The 20,630-nt window shown below is 34.5% G+C and overlaps 1 protein-coding gene across 2 annotated transcripts in view; it reads right to left on the reverse strand.

Annotated features, from left to right (window-relative positions):
- Positions 1-20,630, reverse strand: part of PRKCI (protein kinase C iota) — a 74,543-nt gene that overhangs the window by 16,940 nt on the left and 36,973 nt on the right. For both annotated transcript variants that reach the window (XM_072752247.1, XM_072752246.1), the window contains exons 4-11: positions 20,570-20,620; positions 17,009-17,094; positions 15,034-15,174; positions 11,900-11,954; positions 10,736-10,794; positions 2,275-2,451; positions 1,753-1,850; positions 664-750 (exon numbers count right to left, since the gene is read on the reverse strand). In XM_072752247.1, the coding sequence (XP_072608348.1) occupies positions 664-750; positions 1,753-1,850; positions 2,275-2,451; positions 10,736-10,794; positions 11,900-11,954; positions 15,034-15,174; positions 17,009-17,094; positions 20,570-20,620 (754 nt within the window). The remainder of the gene's footprint in view (positions 1-663; positions 751-1,752; positions 1,851-2,274; positions 2,452-10,735; positions 10,795-11,899; positions 11,955-15,033; positions 15,175-17,008; positions 17,095-20,569; positions 20,621-20,630) is intronic.

The raw sequence follows: 20,630 nt of genomic DNA on the forward strand, positions 1-20,630 counted from the left end.
ATTATGAGTATGAATTGAACTTATCCAAGATGATCCTTCCCCACCTAATTCCTCCAAATATAAGCAATTTACAATCTTACATAATAACATCAAATTAAAGACATAAAATTAATAAATAATATTTAATGATCTTTTTCTCTTATATATCAACAGGTATGAGATCAGACTTAAAAAAAAAAAAAAAGCCAAAGGTAGAACAATTCAAAAAGTATCATCACAAGAATAGTCAGAATTACATAATAGTTTAAGAAGAATTGCTTTATTACTCTCAAGCTTTTACAAATAGTATTGAAAAACTGTTAGAGATCACTGTAAGCCTTAGATAAATGTTTGTAAAGTCATCAATTATTTCAATTGTGGATGCTGAATAGACAAAATATTTGTAAATAATTGGGTTCTCCCTTTAACACTGTTTATACTTTTCAACTGCCTATATTAATATATATGTTACATATGTTATACATTATAATGTAAACTAGCTTTTGGCTTAGCTCCTACATGACTTAAAAAAAATAGCATCGAAATAAGTGATTTATCTACTCTTTTCAACCACTGACACATAAAAAGTCCCACAGCATTCTCAAATTTCCCTCGGCCTCCTCTCTGCACCCCCACACCAGCCTCACCTCCAGCAAAAATCCAACACAAACAGTACACATTTACCTGGCATGTTCTTCAGGAAGTTTTCTTTGTCGCTGCATATGAAACATTAGATCTCCTCCATTTACATACTCTATGACAAAGAACAATCTAAAACACAGGAGAGATAAGAAACAAAACAAATGAACATGGGGGGTGGCAAACCAAGAAACACTCTTAACAAACTGATGGTTACTAGAAGGGAAGTGGGTGGGGGGATGTGAAATAGGTGATGGGGATTAAGGAGAGCACTTGTGAGGAGCAGCAGGTGTTGTGTGGAAGGGTTGATACACCATATTGTACACCTGAAACTAATATTACACTTTATGTTAACTAACTGGAATTTGAATAAAAACTTTAAAGGAAAAAAAGTATTTTTTAACTAAAAAAAAAAAAAAAAAAATCAGCAGGACTTAAATCCAGGAACTTGACATGTCAGCAGGCTTAAAAAAATAAACACAAGAGAGAGCACATGAAACCAAGATCCAAAATTAGGCAGTGTAACTTGGCATTTTAAACATGACAGAGTGCTCGCTTCGGCAGCACATATACTGAACACTACAGAGACCAGTTGTAGAAGACATTCTATAGATTTAACCTTAACAAATATTCCAGGAATTTGGTGGAAACAAAGGGTAGCTGAAGGAGAAAGCTGTTAATCACAGAAGATACAAGAAAATAAATCAGTATAATTGTGTAAACTGTTTCTTCTATTTGAAAGTAGTACCACTAGAATTCAGAGCCTCATTCTTACCCCAATTTTAGCATTTACAGGATAAGTCATTTGCAACTGTAACTTAAGGTAAAGAGGTTAGGATTTCCCCCTCTAGTTAAACTCTAGGAAACTAAGTACTAAAACTAGACTCTTGGAGATATGTATGACCTAGTTTTGTTTTGTTTTGTTTTGCCTAATAAAGCCAGTAATTTCCTACTGATGATCCAATGTTAAAATATCACTGACTGGGGCATAAGTAGTAGGAAATTTTAAGCATAGTACTGTTGTGTCCATCTCCATGTCTTCCACTTCCAGCTTATAGTAGAAAGCAGTTCTCATTGTGTGATATACCAAAATGTGTAAAGCCCAGTAATCATCCCATTATCTTTCAATCTTACCTGCTTTCTGTCTGAAAGCAAGAATGCAGCCCAACAAGAAAAGGATGATTGGATGCCTGCTCGAAAACATGTTTCTCTGTCTGTACCCAATCAATATCCTATTTCAAAATATGAAAGAAATCAATGTCAAACTGAATTATCGAACTGTGGTTAATTTGTTCTTAGTACTTCAATTACCATAAACACAATTAGTAATAGGCTAGATATCAAAAGCATTGATAATCATGAAACAAGAGCTTATGTACAAAGAGAAAAATACCACCAATAAATCTTTCAGTATTATGAAACGGTCTAGAAAACTTTTACGAAGCTCACATACTTTCCCTTAATAATATGGTTTTTTATTTTTTAAAAATCTAGTAATCATCACATTACATGAAATATATCTTATGTAATCTGTTTGAAGAATATATTTAGAAAAGTAGACTGAAATTATAAGACACAAACATTGAGGTTTCCTCTGAAATAGTATACTCAAGCCAATTTAACAGTTCAGAAATAATAAAACCTTATTGGGCTTACCTCATCATCATTGACCAACTCTTTTTTCACAACTTTCATTGCATAAATACGATCTGTTTTTTTTAATCGCACCAACAGAACTTTGGCATAACTTCCTCTGCCTATTACCCGAAGCAAATCAAAATCCTGAAGACCTAAACTGGATGAAGCTTTGCCACTTTCCCTGGTATTCATTGCCTGTCGAGAACAATTATATCAAAGTTATACCTGGAGGAATTTTGCATAATCCATTATATTTCTAACATCTGGTTATACCTAATGTGATTTTAAAATATCTTCTAAGTTCTTCATTATTCTTTTCTTAACTCAACTCATTCCAAACAATAAAATCAAATTACTCAAGACGTAGGATAGATTCATGAGTTGAGGTCAGAGGGATAATGATAGGAAGTTGAAATCTGAGAAGTGAAAGGGAACCCTCTTACACTGTTGGTGGGAATGTGAACTGGTGCAGCCACTCTGGAAAACTGTGTGGAGGTTCCTCAAAGAGTTAAAAATGGACCTGCCCTACGACCCAGCAATTGCACTATTGGGGATTTACCCCAAAGACTCAGATGCAATGAAACGCCGGGACACCTGCACCCCGATGTTTCTAGCAGCAATGTCCACAATAGCCAAACTGTGGAAGGAGCCTCGGTACCCACAGAAAGATGAATGGATAAAGAAGATGTGGTCTATGTATACAATGGAATATTACTCAGCCATTAGAAACGACAAATACCCACCATTTGCTTCAACCTGGATGGAACTGGAGGGTATTATGCTGAGTGCAGTAAATCAATTGGAGAAGGACAAACAGTGTATGTTCTCATTCATTTGGGGAATATAAATAATAGTGAAAGGGAATATAAGGGAAGGGAGAAGAAATGTGTGGGAAATATCAGAAAGGGAGACAGAACATGAAGACTCCTAACTCTGGGAAACGAACTAGGGGTGGTGGAAGGGGAGGAGGGCAGGGGGTGGGGGGGAATGGTTGACGGACACTGAGGGGGACACTTGACGGGATGAGCACTGGGTGTTTTTCTGTATGTTGGTAAATTGAACACCAATAAAAATTAATTTATTAAAAAAAAAAAAATCTGAGAAGTGTTAAAGGGTATCGTAAGATCTGATAAATTTGGGGTATGGAGGCAATGAAGATACATGAATTTAAAAAATGACACTAAGTTTGATGACTGGGAGACTGAAGGTACTACTGACAAAATACCAAAGTATGCATACCAGATAAGATTGACAGATCTGGTGAGATAATAGACTTGGTTTTTCATACTGAAGACATAAGCTACAATGGGATATCAGGAATAAAGAGTCTACTGGAAGTTTGATACATGAAATCTGAACTAATGGGAGGACACGCTCAGAAACATTTTTAGAAGCTATAGACAGAAAATAAGCATGAGGCGGCTTAACTAATAGAAAACATTCTTTTCTACACAACGTCAAGGCTCCTTTGGAATGACAAAATCACCCTTATAATTCACTTACAACTAGAAATTTAGGCTTCTGGTAATTTATAGAGAAGACTAAAGATAGTTTTGTTTTGTTTTAAAATTATATTTATTCATGAGAGGTACCCAGGTACCCCGAAGATAATCTTTTTAACATATCTGCAAAATCCTCTGCATACAATCAACAGATGTACTCATAAGAATTAAATATGAATTTTTTCAAGTGAAGACTATCAAGACACCAAAGAATAGATTTTGAGAAAAACTGTAAGCACAAATCAGGAAAAAAAGTATTAAGGAAACTGAAGGAGAATGATGTTTCAAGAAAAGGGTCACTTACAAAAATCTAGAAATAATAATCTGATGTGGTAACAAGGATACATAAAGAGGAGTAAAAGAAATCAGATTAGAGCAGATTAAGAAAGCATAGAATGGTAAGAAGATAAGGCAATATACAGACTTCAAATGTGGTTAACTGGAAACTATAAAAGAGAATTACATGGAACAAAAGCACAATACCTTCACAAAGTCAGTAACAAGGCAGCAGTGAGAAATCAGTGGAATGTCACCCTCAAAGGATCTAAAAAATAACCCTGCTGATCTATAAAAATAGCCTTCAAAATGAAAGTGTAATAAAAACATTTTTCAGACAAACACAAACTAAAGAAATCTAACAGTAGTAGCCTCTCACTAAAAGAAATAGAGTTCTTCAAGAAGAAAGATAATTTTAGGGACGCTTGGGTGGCTCAGTGGTTGAGCACCTGCCTTCAGCTCAGGGCATGATCCCAAGATCCTGAGATCGAGTCCTGCATCAGGTTCTTTGTGGGGAGCCTGCTTTTCCCTCTGTGTCTCTGTCTCTCATGACTAAATAAATAAAATCTTTATTTAAAAAAAGATAATTTGGGGGATACCTGGGTGGCGCAGCGGTTTGGCGCCTGCCTTTGGCCCAGGGCGCGATCCTGGAGACCCGGGATCGAACCCCACGTCGGGCTCCCGGTGCATGGAGCCTGCTTCTCCCTCTGCCTGTGTCTCTGCCTCTCTCTCTCTCTCTCTCTCTGTGTGTGACTATCATAAATAAATAAAAATTTAAAAAAAATAAAAATAAAAATAAAAAAAAAGATAATTTATATGAAGGACAGACATACAAGAAGGAATGCAGAACAAAAATATAGTGTGGATAAACCTAAATAATGACTGTTTAAAAACACTAGTACGGGGCACCTGAGTGGCTCAGTCAGTTAGACATCTGCCTTCAGCTCAGGTCATGATCCCGGGGGTATGGGATTGGGCTCTGAGTTGTATCCCTGTTCAGCCAAGAGTCAGCTTCTCCTTTTTTCTCTGCTCCCTTACCCACTCATCCTCTCTCTCTAATAAATAAAATTTTTTTAAAAAGCACTACTACATATAAACAAAGCATACATAGAATTTTAAAATATGTAAGAAAAAATCTGAATACGAAAGAAATAACACCAAAGACAAGGAGGGAGAGTGAGTAAATTTAAAGCATTCCTATGGTCCTTGCATATCCAGGGAGGTGGTAAAAGTATCGTTAATAATTTGCATTGAGGGCAGCCCTGGTGGCACAGCGGTTTGGCGTCACCTGAAGCCCAGGGTGGAGACCCAGGATCGAGTCCCGTGTCAGGCTCCCTGCATGGAGCCTGCTTCTCCCTCTGCCTGTGTCTCTGCCTCTCTCTGTGTATCTCTCATGAATAAATGAATAAAATCTTTAAAAAATAATAATAATAATTTCCATTGAATTTAAGTAAGCTAAAGATGTAAGATACAATCTCTAGAACATCTAGTAATTGAGTAGGAAAGAATGTCAAACAAGCTAAAAGAGATGAAAAAGTAATAATAAATAACCCAAAATAAGCCAAAATTAAGTAGCAAAGAGTGGGGACATAGAAAACATAATAAAATGGAGAATTTTTTAAAAAGATTTATTTATTTGAGAGAGAGAGAGAGCAGGAGTGGGAGGGGGAAAGGAGAGGGAGAGAGAATCTGAAACTGGCTCCATGCTGAGCTGAAGAGCTCGATGCAGGGCTCCATCTCACAATTGTGAGATCACGACCTGAGCCAAAACCAACAGTTGGACGCTCAACCAACTACACCACTCAAGTGCCCCATAAAATGGAGGATTTAAACACAAATCAGTAATTCATTTAAATATAAATACATTAAATGTAAAATATACACAAATAGTAAAATACATTAAATACTATAGCTAAGGACTGTCAAACTAAAGGCGGGGGGGAGGGGAGCTCAACAATATGATGTTAACAAGGCATACCTAGAGTATATGGGTACAGAAAGATTAAAACAATTAAAAAAAATATATATATATAGCATGTAATCACTAACCAAGGCTGCTGTAGCTAAACCAATAAGACAAAGTAGTTGTAGCCTAGTGTGGTAGGCTGACTCTAAGATGTCTCCCAGTACTCCCCACCATCTAGTATTCATGCCTTTGTGTTATCCTTTCCCCTTGAGTATGGGCTAAATGTAGCGACTTGCTTCTAATTAAAGAAATATGGCAAAAATGATAGGATGTCATTTCTGAAATTAGGTTACAAAAGACTGTGAGTTCTATTTTGCTAGCATTCATGCTCTCTGGATCTTACTGCTTAGCTCTGATGAAATAAATCAAGTTACTTTGTTATGAGTTGCCATACAGTGAGGTCCATGTGGTAAAAAATAGAATCCTGCCAACAATTAGGTAAGTATATAAGCAGCTTCTTTCCCAGTCAAGCTTTGAGGGAACAGCGGTCCTTGCCAGCACCTTGACTGTAGCCTGTATGGGATTCTGAGGCAAAGGACACAGATAAGTCATGCTTGGATTCCTGACCCATGGAAACTATGACATTATAAATCTTGTTTAAAGTCACTACATTTTGAGGTTATTTGTGACATAGCAATTACCTAACATAAGGACTTTAAGGCAAAAAGCATTACTATAAACAGAAAGGGGTATTTCATGATGAAAAGGGAATAATCCAATTATAGATATTATGATTCTAAATTTGTATGTACTTAATAACATGGCCTCAAAATATATAAGGCAAAAGCTAACAAAACAAAAAAGGAACAGATATATCCGCAATGTAACCTTGTGGTAGGCAAAGAACAAACAGCCAGTGAGGTAACAGAGATGGAATAACATCATTAATAATCTTGACCTAACTGACCTGTACAGAACGCCGCACCCAACAACCATAAAACATACTGTATTTGAAAATACATATGGAACATACACTAATGCCTATGTGCTTGGCCTTCAGACAAGTTTCAAAAAAAAAAATTCAAAGGGCAGAGATCACACACAACGTGTTTTCTAATTTGTAGTGGAATTAAGTTAGAAGTTAAAAATTTTCCCAAATATGTAAAAATAAGTATACTTTAAAATAATGCTCTGATCAAAGAAGAAATCACAATAGAGATTAAGATTTATTTTACAGTGGATGACAAAAAAGCCTAAGGAGATAATCAGAGGAGAAATCAATGCATTAAAAGAGCAAATAAGGGTTCAATAGAGAAGAGCTAATTCTCCAAAAAGATTAATAAATTAATAACCCCCCAGGAAGACTGATGAAGAAAAAGAGAATACATAGTAAATTTTATCAGGAATAGAAAAGGATGTCATTTCAGACTCTCAGAAATGGACAACTTGATGCCAAAAATCTGAAAGTATAGGCTAAACAAATTCCTAAGAAAAACACAAACACAAGACAAAATAGAGAAATCTAAATTGTCCCAGATTTATTCAGGCATAAAATCCAGAATTAAAATCTTCCTCACAAATAAAACTCCAAGCCCAGAGTGCCGTACTGATGAACTTTTTTAAAAAAAGAAAAAAAAAAGTAAGAAATAATGTCAATCTTATAGGAATTCTTCTTAGGAAAACAAAACATTTCAAAATCATTTTATGACACTAAAACTTGGCAATCCAATTTAAAACAAGGAAATTACAGGTCAGTGACTCTCGTTAATATTTAAAAGAAAGTAAAAACCAAACCTAAACTAAATATTGGCAAATCAGATCCACAACTATATAAAAAAATCATATATGATGACACATGGAGTTTATTCCAGAAATGAAAAATAGGCTTAACATTTGAAAATTAATAAAGTTTACATATGACCAACTCCAACTCCACAAATGTCACAAAATGTTTCTGATAAAATTCAATATCTTGTCATGATAAAGACAAAAATCTTAGCAAACTAGAAATAAACTTCCTCTATAAAATGAAAAGCTGTAGCAAATCAATATTAGATTTCCCACTGAGATGTAAGACAAGACAATGATATCTGATCACTATTTTTTTTTTGATCACTACTTTTTTTCAACGTCATTTTGGTCATCTGTAGAGGTCTTTTCTAATTCAATAAGAAAACTATAAATCTTTAAGATTTGAAAATGAAGGAATGACACTTATTCATAGATAAGATGATCATACATACAGAAAATCTAAAAGGATTTGTGGATAAGCTATCAGAATTAATAGGCAAATTTAGCAAAGTGTCAGGATACAAAGTAATTTAGGAAAAACCTTATTCTATATATTAAATAGATGATCATATTTTAAAATAATACCATTTACATCAAATACCTATAGTTCAAGGACTCTGAAAAATACACTGACATAATTTAAAGAAATCCTAAATAAATGAAGGATTATATCATGCTCGTGGTTTGAAGATTTCATATTGTAAAGATGTCTTTTTCTGAAATGTACCAGTAGGTTTGGTTTATTTCTTGATTTTGTGGAAACCAGCAAGCTGATTCTAAAATTTACATGAAATTCAAAAAGCCAGAAAGAGTAGCCAAGATAATCCCCAGAAGAGCAAAGAATTAATTTTACTACAAGGACTTATTATTATAAAACTATAATAATCATGAAGCATGATATCCGATAATAATAAAATAACAAAAGAGAATCCAGAGTGAGATCATGTAATGAGCATATTAATTGATGAAGAGATAGCTTTTCAGAGTAATGAGGGAAGGTACAGCCTTTTCAATATCTTCAACAGGCTTGGGAAAGACAGAGGTTTCTTAAGGCCCAAAAGCACTACCCAAAAAGGAAAAGATAAATGTATTTCACTACATTAAAAATCAGAACATTTATTCATCAAAAAAAACCATTAACAGTGAAAATACATAGAATGGCAGTTATATATTTGCAATATGTAACTGATAAAAGGCTAATAATGTTGAGAAATACAAAGACCTTCCATAAATCAACATAACAAAGCCAGACCCCCTCGTTTAAAAAAAACAGGCACCTAACTAAAGATGATACTCAAATGGCCAATAAATACATGAAAAGTTGAGTAGCAAGGAAATGAGCATTAAAAAATTATAATGAGATACCACTACACATTCAAAAGATTCACTAAAATTAAAAGACAGACTATACAAAGTGCTGACAAAGATTTGTGGAGCCAAACTTACACATTATTGGTGAAAGTATAAACTAATAAAAGTACTTTGGAAAACTGTTTGGTAATTATCTACTAAAGTTCAGTTACACATGACTCAGGAATTCCCACTCCTAATTATATACCTAACAGAAATGTTTATAAATATTCATAACAACATATCATAAAAATCCCAATCAGGGGGGAAAAAATCAACAGACTAGATAAATTGAAACAACAGTGAAAATAAATGAAATACTACTTCATGAGACATGACTGAATCTCACAAACACAATATTGAGCAAAAGAAGCCAGAAACAAAAAAATACATACTAAATGAATCCCCTCATATGAAGTTTGGGGGAAAAAACAAAACTAACCTCTGGTGTTAGACAATGATTACTTACAGGGAGAAGAGGGTGTTAGTGACTGGGAGTTGGCACAAGATGGGCTTCTGAGATATTAGTAGATCCTATTTCCTGATCTGGGTGGTCATTACACAGTATCCACTCTGAAAATTCACCTAGCTCGTGATTTGTGTACTTCACTGTATGTTATTCTTCAATTTTAAAATATATTAAAAATCTTGATGATACAAGCAATGAGCCTTTGGTAAACAACCAAACCAATAAATAATAATAATAAAGGCAATGAGAAACTCCAAGAAAGGAACAAAAAGCCATAAAGGAGCATCGAGAACTGAAAAGAAAGAAGTATTAGCAATTCGTGATGTTAGAAGAATAGAGAATTCATTTCTCATTATTAGGAATTTCTTCTTTTGAATGATTCACTCAACTTATGAACAAAATATGGAAGATGTAGTTACAGATGCAAGAAAGATTATAAATGTTAACAACCTTGGCAATGTAAAAATAAATATGTACGTAAAAGAGGAAAGTTAGAAGGATGGGTAAAGGAAAGTCAAGGTACTGACTTAAATAGAACAAAAAAACTAAGATACGAGATTAAGTTGTAATCAACAGATGTGTTTCAAGATAATACAGGAATGCAGGCAGTGGGTAGACAAAACAACACTAGCCTATACTGATAGTTGTTTTATCTGGGTAATAGAAACAGGGGCTTTGTTATACTACTGCTTACTTTTAATTATTTTTGAAATTTTCCATAATAAAAAGTTGGGGTTTTCCTAAAGGTATCCAAGAGTAAAACATAATGCATCTTTCAAACTTGGAAAGAGAAGCGTAAAGGGGGAGGTATTGTGAATTAGATCTTTATGGCCTGAAATATATAAAGCTGGGAAATTGAAAAACAGAGTTATAAACATTATAGGCACAAACAGAAATTATTAAAAAGAGTTGTCTCTCAGAAGTCAAAGTGGGTGTGGAAGGTGTGAGGCATGATAAATCTTTTATACTATGAGCTTATTTCAAAAATTATCATTTTAATTATATATTTTAATTAAAAGCCTATTGTTGTAAAAGCTAAAAAATCTAAGCAACTGCCATATTTTTAAACTCTCAAGTCTTATTAAAAAGCTGATGAGAAAAAAAAAAAAATAAAAAAAAAAAAAGCTGATGAGGAAAAAATAAAAAAGCTGATGACGTAATATACAATAAAGCTAATTATCTTACCTCCTTTTCTTCACCAACTTGGTCCAAACTCTCATGACTTGAAGGATTATATGGAATTACTGAAAATCCAATCCCAAACATGAAAAAAAAAAAAAGAGAGAGAGAGAGATAGAGTAACATAATACCCGTTAACGGAGTTTGACTTAAAATGTTCTCCTGATTTGATTAAGTTATCATTTTGGAAAAAGTTTTATTTAAAATTGAGTATCTGTCCTACTATTAATAAACTGCATGTACTTATGAGTTAAAACCTCATCTTTAATGAGAATGAGGAGCAAGAACCAATTAGCAGCCTAGTACTGATTTTAACAGATATTTTTGGTATTTTAAAAATATTTCACCTCTTCACCAATTAATCAATTCCTTCTATAAGGGTAACTCTATAAATCTTATTCAATTATTTTAATATGACTAAGGCATAGAGAGAGGGAACTTTTGGGTTTTACTCACTTCCTTCATACTCAAAACGTTCCTAACTACCATACCACATAGGTCAAGTATAGAATTGAAAAGATTGAACTCTAGGTTTCTATTCCTTAAAGCTACTTGGGGCACACACAAAAAAGCCCATGTTTCATATAACCGGCTTCTTGCATGAACAAGAGACTACATTCTGTCCTTCTAGGAAAATTCCCTCACTTTCCCTTTCTTGATTCATCCAAGATCACAATGCTCCACTCAGTTAATCACTTTCCAAATTGAGCAGATACATATTTAAGGTTTTGTATTTATTTGATGTTTGAACTCACATGATCTTTTTTAAATTTTCTATATTGCATCTCTGTGTCTCTTACATAATTTCTATTTCTGATAATAAAACTTTTAATCAAAACAGGATCACCCAAACAGCTAACATGGCCCACAAAATCTGTATGTGTTTTCATTATTGAAAAAATGAGGTTTGCTGAATTTTAAAAAAAGTCTCAGAAGAAATTTATCTGAATTAGAGGAAAGAATCATTTGTTATAGTTTACGTAGCTGTCTTCTTAAAATGCCAAAGGTATATATTAAGTATTGTAACTGATAGTACCACTGCAAAATAGCGTTAACTAACTTTTATTTGGGAAGAACATAAATGGTTTTAAACTTAAGTTAAAGAGTCACCTAAAGAAGTATTTAAAGATACTTGTTGATGAACAATGGTCCTGCCAGTGTCATTCTTACCTGTCTGTACATGATCTGAAGGCATGGGTGACTGGTCCATAGGCATCATTGGTTCCTATAAACATTTCCAAAGACAGAGTAACTCAGTGGGTTCTTTTCAAATCCCAATACCACTATAAATGCAGAAACAACTTTGTTTCGATGAAACATAGCATATTAAAATTTAAACTTGAAAGAAACTTAGTAAGTGAAAACTGTATTACTTTATTTTAATTATATAAAACCATGCAATATTCCTGTGAATGAGCTAAACGTTAGTCATGTTTTACGGATAACAAAAATCACATTTTACGGATAACAAAAGAAACAGAAAACTAATTTCAGACTACCCATTAGAAATCAAGTGAAAAAAAAAAAAGAAATCAAATGAAACTTCTATATACTTTGATTCATTTCTCTTCTACACTATGTATTCTTCCTTTCAGCTCCATACACTCACTTCAATCTTTGGCAAAAGGAGTCTCTAGTACATAAGTTCCTTAGCTGAGTTTAGAAATGAACTTCAAAAATGGTCTAGAAACCTAAAATTTTGTGGTTTCCCACCTTTCTAAAGATTCTCAAAGGTGCCAGTGACTCAAACAAGGAGAAGAAATACCTTCTAGAAACTGACTTACCCAAATAACTGCCAATAACCTCAGGAAAAATGTTAATTCAAACCAAAATGTTACTAATTCATTAATCTTGGACCCAGGTTTAATGAATACCAGCAAGAAACGGTAAAGTTGAGAAAGAGCAGTAGTTAACACAGTTATAATTTCTTTGTTTAAAAGACTTTATATTTAAGTAATCTCAACATCCAGTGTGGGACTCAAACTCAAAACTCCGAGATCAAGAATCACACAAACTCTACCAACTGCACCAGCCAGGTGTCCCTACACAGTTATAATTTTAAGGGTGCCTTACAGATAGGTCCCTGGATTTTACAATACATTTAGTGATTATTAACATACTCACTGTACACGGTCTGAAGTCATTCTATCACCTAAGAATATTCAAGAATATCAACAGTAACCTAAATAAATTATGTTCAGAATTTTTGGCCTTGATCATTTCCTTAAGATGGGATTTTCACCTCCCTAACAACAAACCCATTCCTGAGCTTATATGAACTAGTTAAATAATTCTAATACCAACAAGTCACCAATAATAACCTATATTCACAATGTGCAAAGAAGATACTATGAATAAACATGGTATACTCATTCTAGAAGACAATTTAGAAAGATGCATTTAGCTTTTTTAATTACATATTTTATTTATTTATTTATTTATTTATTTATTTATTTATTTATTTATTTATTTATTTTAGAGGGAATGGGGCAGAGGGAAAGGGAGAGAAAGAGTCCTACGCAGGCTCCACACCCAGAGCAGAGCCCAGCACAGGGCTCGATCTCACGACCCTGAGATCATGACCTGAGGACCCTGAGATGAAATCAAGAGTCGGATGCTTAATCAACTGAGCCCACCCAAGGGCCTTTGCATCCATATCTTTTTAAAAATGCATATCCTTTAAGCCAGTAATTCTACTTCTAGTTTCTTAAGGAAATAATATTTACTTATCAGAAAGTTCATGATTTTCTTTATAGGAAAATGTAGAAAACAACTCAAATGTATAATCATGGGGAACAGTTAAGTAAATCATGACCTAGGTATGTAACAAAATACCATGCTAACATTGATGAGGATATAGACAGATATAGAAAGGTGACTAAAATAGATAGTTAAGTGAAAAAGTGAAAAAATAGGTTAGAAAACAGTATATATACATCTATGATCTCATTTTTGTTGAAAAGTATGTAAAAGAATAAGATCCAGTCAAACACTATGTGCATTCTGATGGATAAACGCTCCACCTTCTATGAAGCAGTCTCAAAAACAACCTACAAGAAACCAAAAACCAGAATCTAAATTAAACTTCTACATCCAGCTATAATATAACACAGAAGATAATGAGGACGGGAACATTTTAAACAAAACCATGAAAGCAAAGAGAAGAGTACTGCAACGCCTTAAATGACAACATAATTTCTTCTACATTGAAATTTTAAAGGGGAAAAAAGCCAGTGAGTGACAGAGATAGAAGAATCAGTAAATTAAAAAATATCTAGGCCACATATCAGTCAACTGCAAATATGGACTTCATTTGGATCCTGATTCACAATGAACACTAAAAACAAAATTGTCTCATTTATGAGGCAACTGAAATTTGAACACTGCCTAGATGAATATTTGATATAAAGAATTGCTTTTTAGTTTTTGACGAGTCCTTATCTTTTAGATTTGTTTCAAATACAGGATGAGAGCCGGTTACATGGGTGGGGGTGTAGCTGAAATAAGACTGGTCATAAGTTGTTACCTACTGAAGCTGGATGATTGGCTTATGGCAGTTCATTATACTGTTATATCTACTCTTAAATTGATTTAACATTTTTCCAAATAGAAAATGAAATTTTTATTGTTTTAATATTTATATAAAATTATTTAAAATTGAATTATGTAACTTATATTTTAATTATATAATTAATTTTAATTTATATGAATAATTATATAAAATTTAATAAATTTTCTATATTTATACATATAAATTTGCAAAAGAAAAAGTTCTAGAAGGATATACACCAGAAGACAATTACCTTTAGACAGTAGATTTCATGGGGTATTTTTATTTAATTTTTCTTTATTTATCTGTATGCTCTATAATGAACGTTATAATTGTATATTTGAAAGAGAAAGTAAAAATAAAATTTTAAGTTAAAAGACTCCCCAGTAATTTCACACTTTAAATAGCAACTATGAAACCTCTGACTCTTCTTACCTGATCTGTTTAGTGTAGTTGCTAATACAATAGGAGCTACAAATTAGTTTATCTAAAGAGAAAAAAGTCTCTTAAATAGTTCTCCCTACCTCTTCCTAATTTAGACCAGATGATTTTTGTAGCAGATTAAATCAAGAAGTTAACTACATAATATAAACAAATTTATAATAACAATTCAAAACTCACAATATGTCAACTGGACTGTAAAGTTACATTCTATAACACTGTTGACCGTGATTCCTTACTACCTGTATTTTAGCCCTCTGCTCTAGTAGTGTTACTGAAAATGTTCTATTAAAAAAAGACAATTGTGTCTTACCGGTGGCATAGAATGCCGCCCACATTCGATTGTGACAAGTTTGTGGCACTTCTTATGAACCAGGAGTTTGCAGTTGATGCATTTATATCCCTGACGTCCAAGTCCCCATATTCGGTCGGTACAGATGGCACAGTGGGCACGCTGGAAAGAGTAATTCAACAGTATTTTCTTAGCAGAAAAAAAGATCATAATCTTTTGCCAACAGTTTAATGATAAAATAGTGAAAATAAGGGGTGCCTGTGCCTACCTCTGGATTTCAGCTCAGGTCACGATCTCAGGGTTGTGGGATCAAGACCTGACTCCAGCTACACACTGGGTATGGAGTCTGTTTGGGATTCTCTCTTCCTCTCCTTCTGCCCTCCCACCCCAACTCACTTACATGCTCTCTCTCTCTCTCAAAAAAAAAATTTTTTAAGTGAAAATATGTAGCTTTCTTCTCTAACTCAATTCCTTTTTCATATAAAACTTTTCCAAAAAAAAAAAAAAAAAACTTTTCCAAAACTATCATAGTTATGGAAAAAATAAACAGAAAAAGTGTTTTGTTTGCAAGAGTGAAATTTGCAACCATATTGTTTTGTTACATATTCAAGAATTTCTATTCTTCACATAAATTCAGAGTACTGAAAAGAGTAAAAGCGAATTAAACTTGAAAAACATAGAGCAGAAAAAACTATGCAAGGACTCCCAAGCAAACATAAACCTTCCAGACTGTTCAGAGGTCAAACCAAAGCCCTGCTCTCTAAAAGAGCAATATCAAAGTGACCATTCATTTCAAAGCTTTTTAAATTTTTTTTTTAATTTTTATTTATTTATGATAGTCACAGAGAGAGAGAGAGAGAGAGGCAGACACACAGGCAGAGGGAGAAGCAGGCTCCATGCACCGGGAGCCCAACGTGGGATTCGATCCCGGGTCTCCAGGATCGCGCCCTGGGCCAAAGGCAGGCGCCAAACCGCTGCGCCACCCAGGGATCCCCAAAGCTTTTTAAATATCAGTGCTACTGAATAAAAGGATTTGGGGAACGTCAGGTAGTAGCTTTTATTTACTTTAATGAATTCAGAACATGCTACTAGCTTTACAATGGAAATTGAGTCCATATATTTGTAGTTATCAAGGGTAGTTAAAAACATGGACTTCTGGGGATCCCTGGGTGGCAAGAGCCTGCTTCTCCCTCTGCCTCTCTCTCTCTTTCTCTGCGTCTCTCATGAATAAATAAATAAATAAATCTTAAAAACAAAAACAAAAAAACACAGACTTCTGGAAACAGACTTCTTTCAAGCCTTATTAGTTCTGCCACTTACTAGCTATGTCATCTTGGGCAAGTTACCTAAGTGCCCCACACCTCAGCCCTTTCATCTGTGAAACAAATATATAGTACCCATCTCACAAGGTTGTTATAAAGATTAAATGGGTCAATATGTGTCAAACATTTGGAAAAGCACCTGGTACATAGTAAAAGCTAGGTAAGTGTTTTGCAATTATTATTTTTGAAATAGTCAAAGTTAAAATCACATTAAATGGTTTGCAAAATAAACTTTGCTTATTTTCTGGTTGTCTGGAATTATATTTCAAAAACCAACATTCAGGACGCTTGGGTGGCTCAACAGTTGAGCATCTGCCTTAGGCTCAGGGCGTGGTCCTAGAGTCCCAGGATCAAACCCAGTATTGGGCTCCTTGCAGGGAGCCTGCATCTCCTGCCTCTCTCTCTCGTGAATAAATAAAATCTTAAAAAAAAAAAAAAGCCAACTTTCTTTCAGCTAAGGTAACCATACAATTCAATAGGGGATATTTTTAAGAGTGAAAGGAGATGCTATTAAAAATTACCTCAAGATAACAGGGATACTGTCGCAGGCAAACTGGAAAAGGTGTCACCTTACTTATTTCTTTAAAAGGAAAAATAAGACTACCTTTCTTTTACAGTAGTAAAGAAAAAAAACAGATATCTCAAATTATTAGTATTTAATAAATTAGGCTTACCCTGTTGAAACGCTTGGCTTGAAAAGTGTGGCCATTTGCACAATAAAGCTTTCTCCATCGGCGTGCACCTCTGCGGTAGATGGATTCTAAGAAGAGATTAAAAAAAAAAAAAAAGAGTAAGTCCAAATAAAAGTCTTTTTATAATTAAATCTGTGTTTTTTTTCATGATATTCACTTCAAGAAAAAAACGATTCTGATAAAAACCTGAAAGTGAAAAAATAAAATGAATTCCTCAAGGGACTAAATGAAAACATAACCCATGGAGCAAAATGTATTAAAAAATTACTATTCGGGCTTTTCTTTTTTTTTTTTTCCCTCAACTTTTAATTTCGAAAAATGTTAAGCCCACAGAAAAGTTGACAGAATAGAATAAACAGCTGCATCCTTCCCGGAGACTTACCGATTACCAACATTATGCCACGTTTGCTTTCCTCTATACACTTGCCTTTTTTCCCCCTGAATCATTTAAGAGTAAGTTGCAGACATAACACTTCACCCTTAAATACCTAAGGATCCACTCACCGCCTTAGAATAAGGGTGTTTCCCCTAATTCTACTTAACGGTAATACCATTACCATGTCTTAGAAAATCAACATTAATTCAATATCATATCACCTAACAGAAGCTCATATGCAAATTCCCCTATTTACCCTCAAAGTATCTTTCATAGCTTTCTTTTTCTCTCCAAGATCTAATCAAGATTCAAGCATTGAATCTTTGGTTGCTAGACCTTTTTTCTCTCTAATGTATGCTGAAACATTCCCACTGCCGTATTTGTTTATTCCTTGTGATGTTGATTTTTTTTTTTTTTTTTTTTTTTGGTGAAACAGTCCAGGCAGTTGTCTTATATTATGTCCTACATTCTAGATTTGTCTGCTTCCTTACTAGAATCAATATCAAATACTCTTGGCAAAAATAATATATAGGTGATATGTATTGCTTACTATATCATATCAAGAGATACACAAATGTCAGATTGCTGACTCCCACTACTAGCATTCAAGAACTCTGTTAAAGGCAGCGATTGCTTGTTCTCTTCGTTGTAAAGGTACATTTTACTTTTTATAGATGCCCTGAAAGGGACATTCTGTAGCCATAAGAATATTATTTTCTCCATTAATCTTTTCTTTTTTAGAGGGAGAAGAGGAAAAGAGGGAGAGAATCTTAAGCAGGCTCCACACCCAGCCCTGAGCCCAAGGTGGGGCTGATCTCACAACCCTGAGATCATGACCTAATCAAGAGTCAGACAGTAACCAACTGAGACTCCCAGATGCTCCTCCCCATTAATCTTTAATCAAATGGTTTTTATATTAATACTTTTTCTAAACAAACTAAGAGGTTCCATGAGACCAAATCTAGTTGACCTGAGTAATTTTAGTTAACTCAATCACTATTATACATATGGTCTATTAGTCATTAATATTAATATTCCATAGTGATAGTTAATACTGTAGAAGGATTCCATTAGGTTTCTAAACTCCTATTTTAAAGCAGATGTAGGACTGGGTTTACTACTTAAAAATTACCATAGAAAAGACTAGTTGAAATGCTCTGAATCAGAAATCTTAACATAATAGCACAATACAGAACCTTAAATACAGATGCTTTTTTTTTTTTTAATTTATTTATTCTGTTAGGAATAACCAAAGCAGAAAATTTCTGTTAATAATATTTTAACCTAGGGTGCCTAGGTGGCTCAGTTGATTGAGCACTCAACTCTTGATTTTGGCCCAGGTCATGAGTTCAGGGTTGTGGGATCAAGTCCCACATTCAGCACTCAGTGGAGAGTCAGCCTGAGATTCTCTCTCTCTCTCTCCCTTCCCTCTGCCTCATCTTATTTAAAAGATTTATTTATTTATTTATTTATTTATTTATTTATTTATTTATTTGACAGAGAATGAGAGAGAGAGAGTACAAGCAGGGGGAGCAGCAGACACAGAGCCACTGACTAAGCCACCCAGGTGCCCCTCAAATAAGTAAATAAATCTTTAAAAAATAGTAATAATATCTTAACCTAAAAAAATTTCCTATTTTAGAAGCTTTCATTAACTACAACTTGATATACCTTAAATTCAAACATATTAATGCTGCCTAGGAATTAAAAGAGCCAAGAGACTATATTAGTGGTTATCAATTTTCCTCCATGCTCTATTTTAATAATACTTATTATACTGGGGGAGCAGTGGTATCAAATTTCTACCAGCAAATTTTACACAGGGAAAGTGAGCATGAAATATAGTGAAAAGTTAGGAAATGATTATTTTATCTGGAAAGTGTACTATAGATCCATAATTCATTTGTAGATGGGACTCTGAAACCAGGACCTGCTATAATGGCAAGTCTTTCAAAACTCTGGCCTGGACAAAGAATTTACATAGTTGCTTCTCCAACAGCCCTATAAAGGCAGCCTATGCTGGCTTGGATCCATCCATCATCAGAACTCTGGTAAAACATTCTTAGCTGAATCCAGACCTAAATTTTTCATTATTGTTTCAGGGTTCTACCCACTTCCTTAAATTTCCCCATCTTCCTATATAGTACATGGCCCCCATTCAACTCTATACATAAAGACTCAGAGCTCTTTAATTTTTTCTTTTCATCAAGTTGCATAAAGAGTCAAGGAACTGGGGCGCCTGGGTGGCTCAGTCAGTTAAGCATCTGCCTTCAGCTCAGGTCATGATCCCAGGGTCCTGGGATGGAGCCCCACATGGAGGCTCCACATGGAGCCCCCCTGCTCAGCGAGAAGTTGGTTTCTCCCTCTCCCTGCCTGTGTGCTCTCTCTCTCTCTCTGTCAAATAAATAAAAGTTTCATCAATCAATAAAGCATGTTTCTTATGTATATACGTGTCTATGTGTGAACACATATAGACGCAGAGATAAAGCAAACAGAGAATGTTAATAACTGGTGAATAAAGGCACATGGTATCTTCAAAATTAAGTGACAAGACACATGTCAGTAACTTGTAACTATGAACTACCTGATTTTTTTTTTTTTTACGATTTTATTTATTTATTCATGAGAGACACAGAGAGGGGCAGAGACATAGGCAGAGGGAGAAGCAGGCTCCCTAACAGGAGCATGATGTGGGACTTGATCCTAGGACTCTGGGATCACACCTGAGCTGAAGGCAGATGCTCAACCACTGAGCCACCCAGGCATCCCAAACCATCTGATTTTCATCTGGCAAAGGAAAAGAGTTTAGGCAGATGCTAATACAGTCTAAATTAGACTGAAGAATAGGAAAGAAATCAGATGGACTAAAAATTCTATTTATTTTTTTTTTTTAAGATTTTATTTATTTATCTGAGGGGGATAGAGAAAGAGCGAGAACATGAGTGGAGGGGAGGGGCAGAGGGAGAGGGAGAAGCAGACTTCTCGCTGAGCAGGGAGTCTGACGTGGGGCTCCATCCCAGGACTCCGAGATCATGACCTGAGCCGAAGGCAGATGCTTAACCAACTGAGCCACTGAAGTAGCCCTAAAAGTTCTGATTTCCTTTCACTTGTGCAATTGTGCCATAAATAACCCTATACTCAAAGATATGAAGTATATACACACTCACTGTCTTCTCCTGGACAGGGCATTCCAGGACGTTCTGGTACACAAGGGAAGACTGAAAGAAA

The sequence above is a fragment of the Vulpes vulpes genome, chromosome 3 (assembly GCF_048418805.1).
Source record: "Vulpes vulpes isolate BD-2025 chromosome 3, VulVul3, whole genome shotgun sequence".
Taxonomy (NCBI): domain Eukaryota; kingdom Metazoa; phylum Chordata; class Mammalia; order Carnivora; family Canidae; genus Vulpes; species Vulpes vulpes.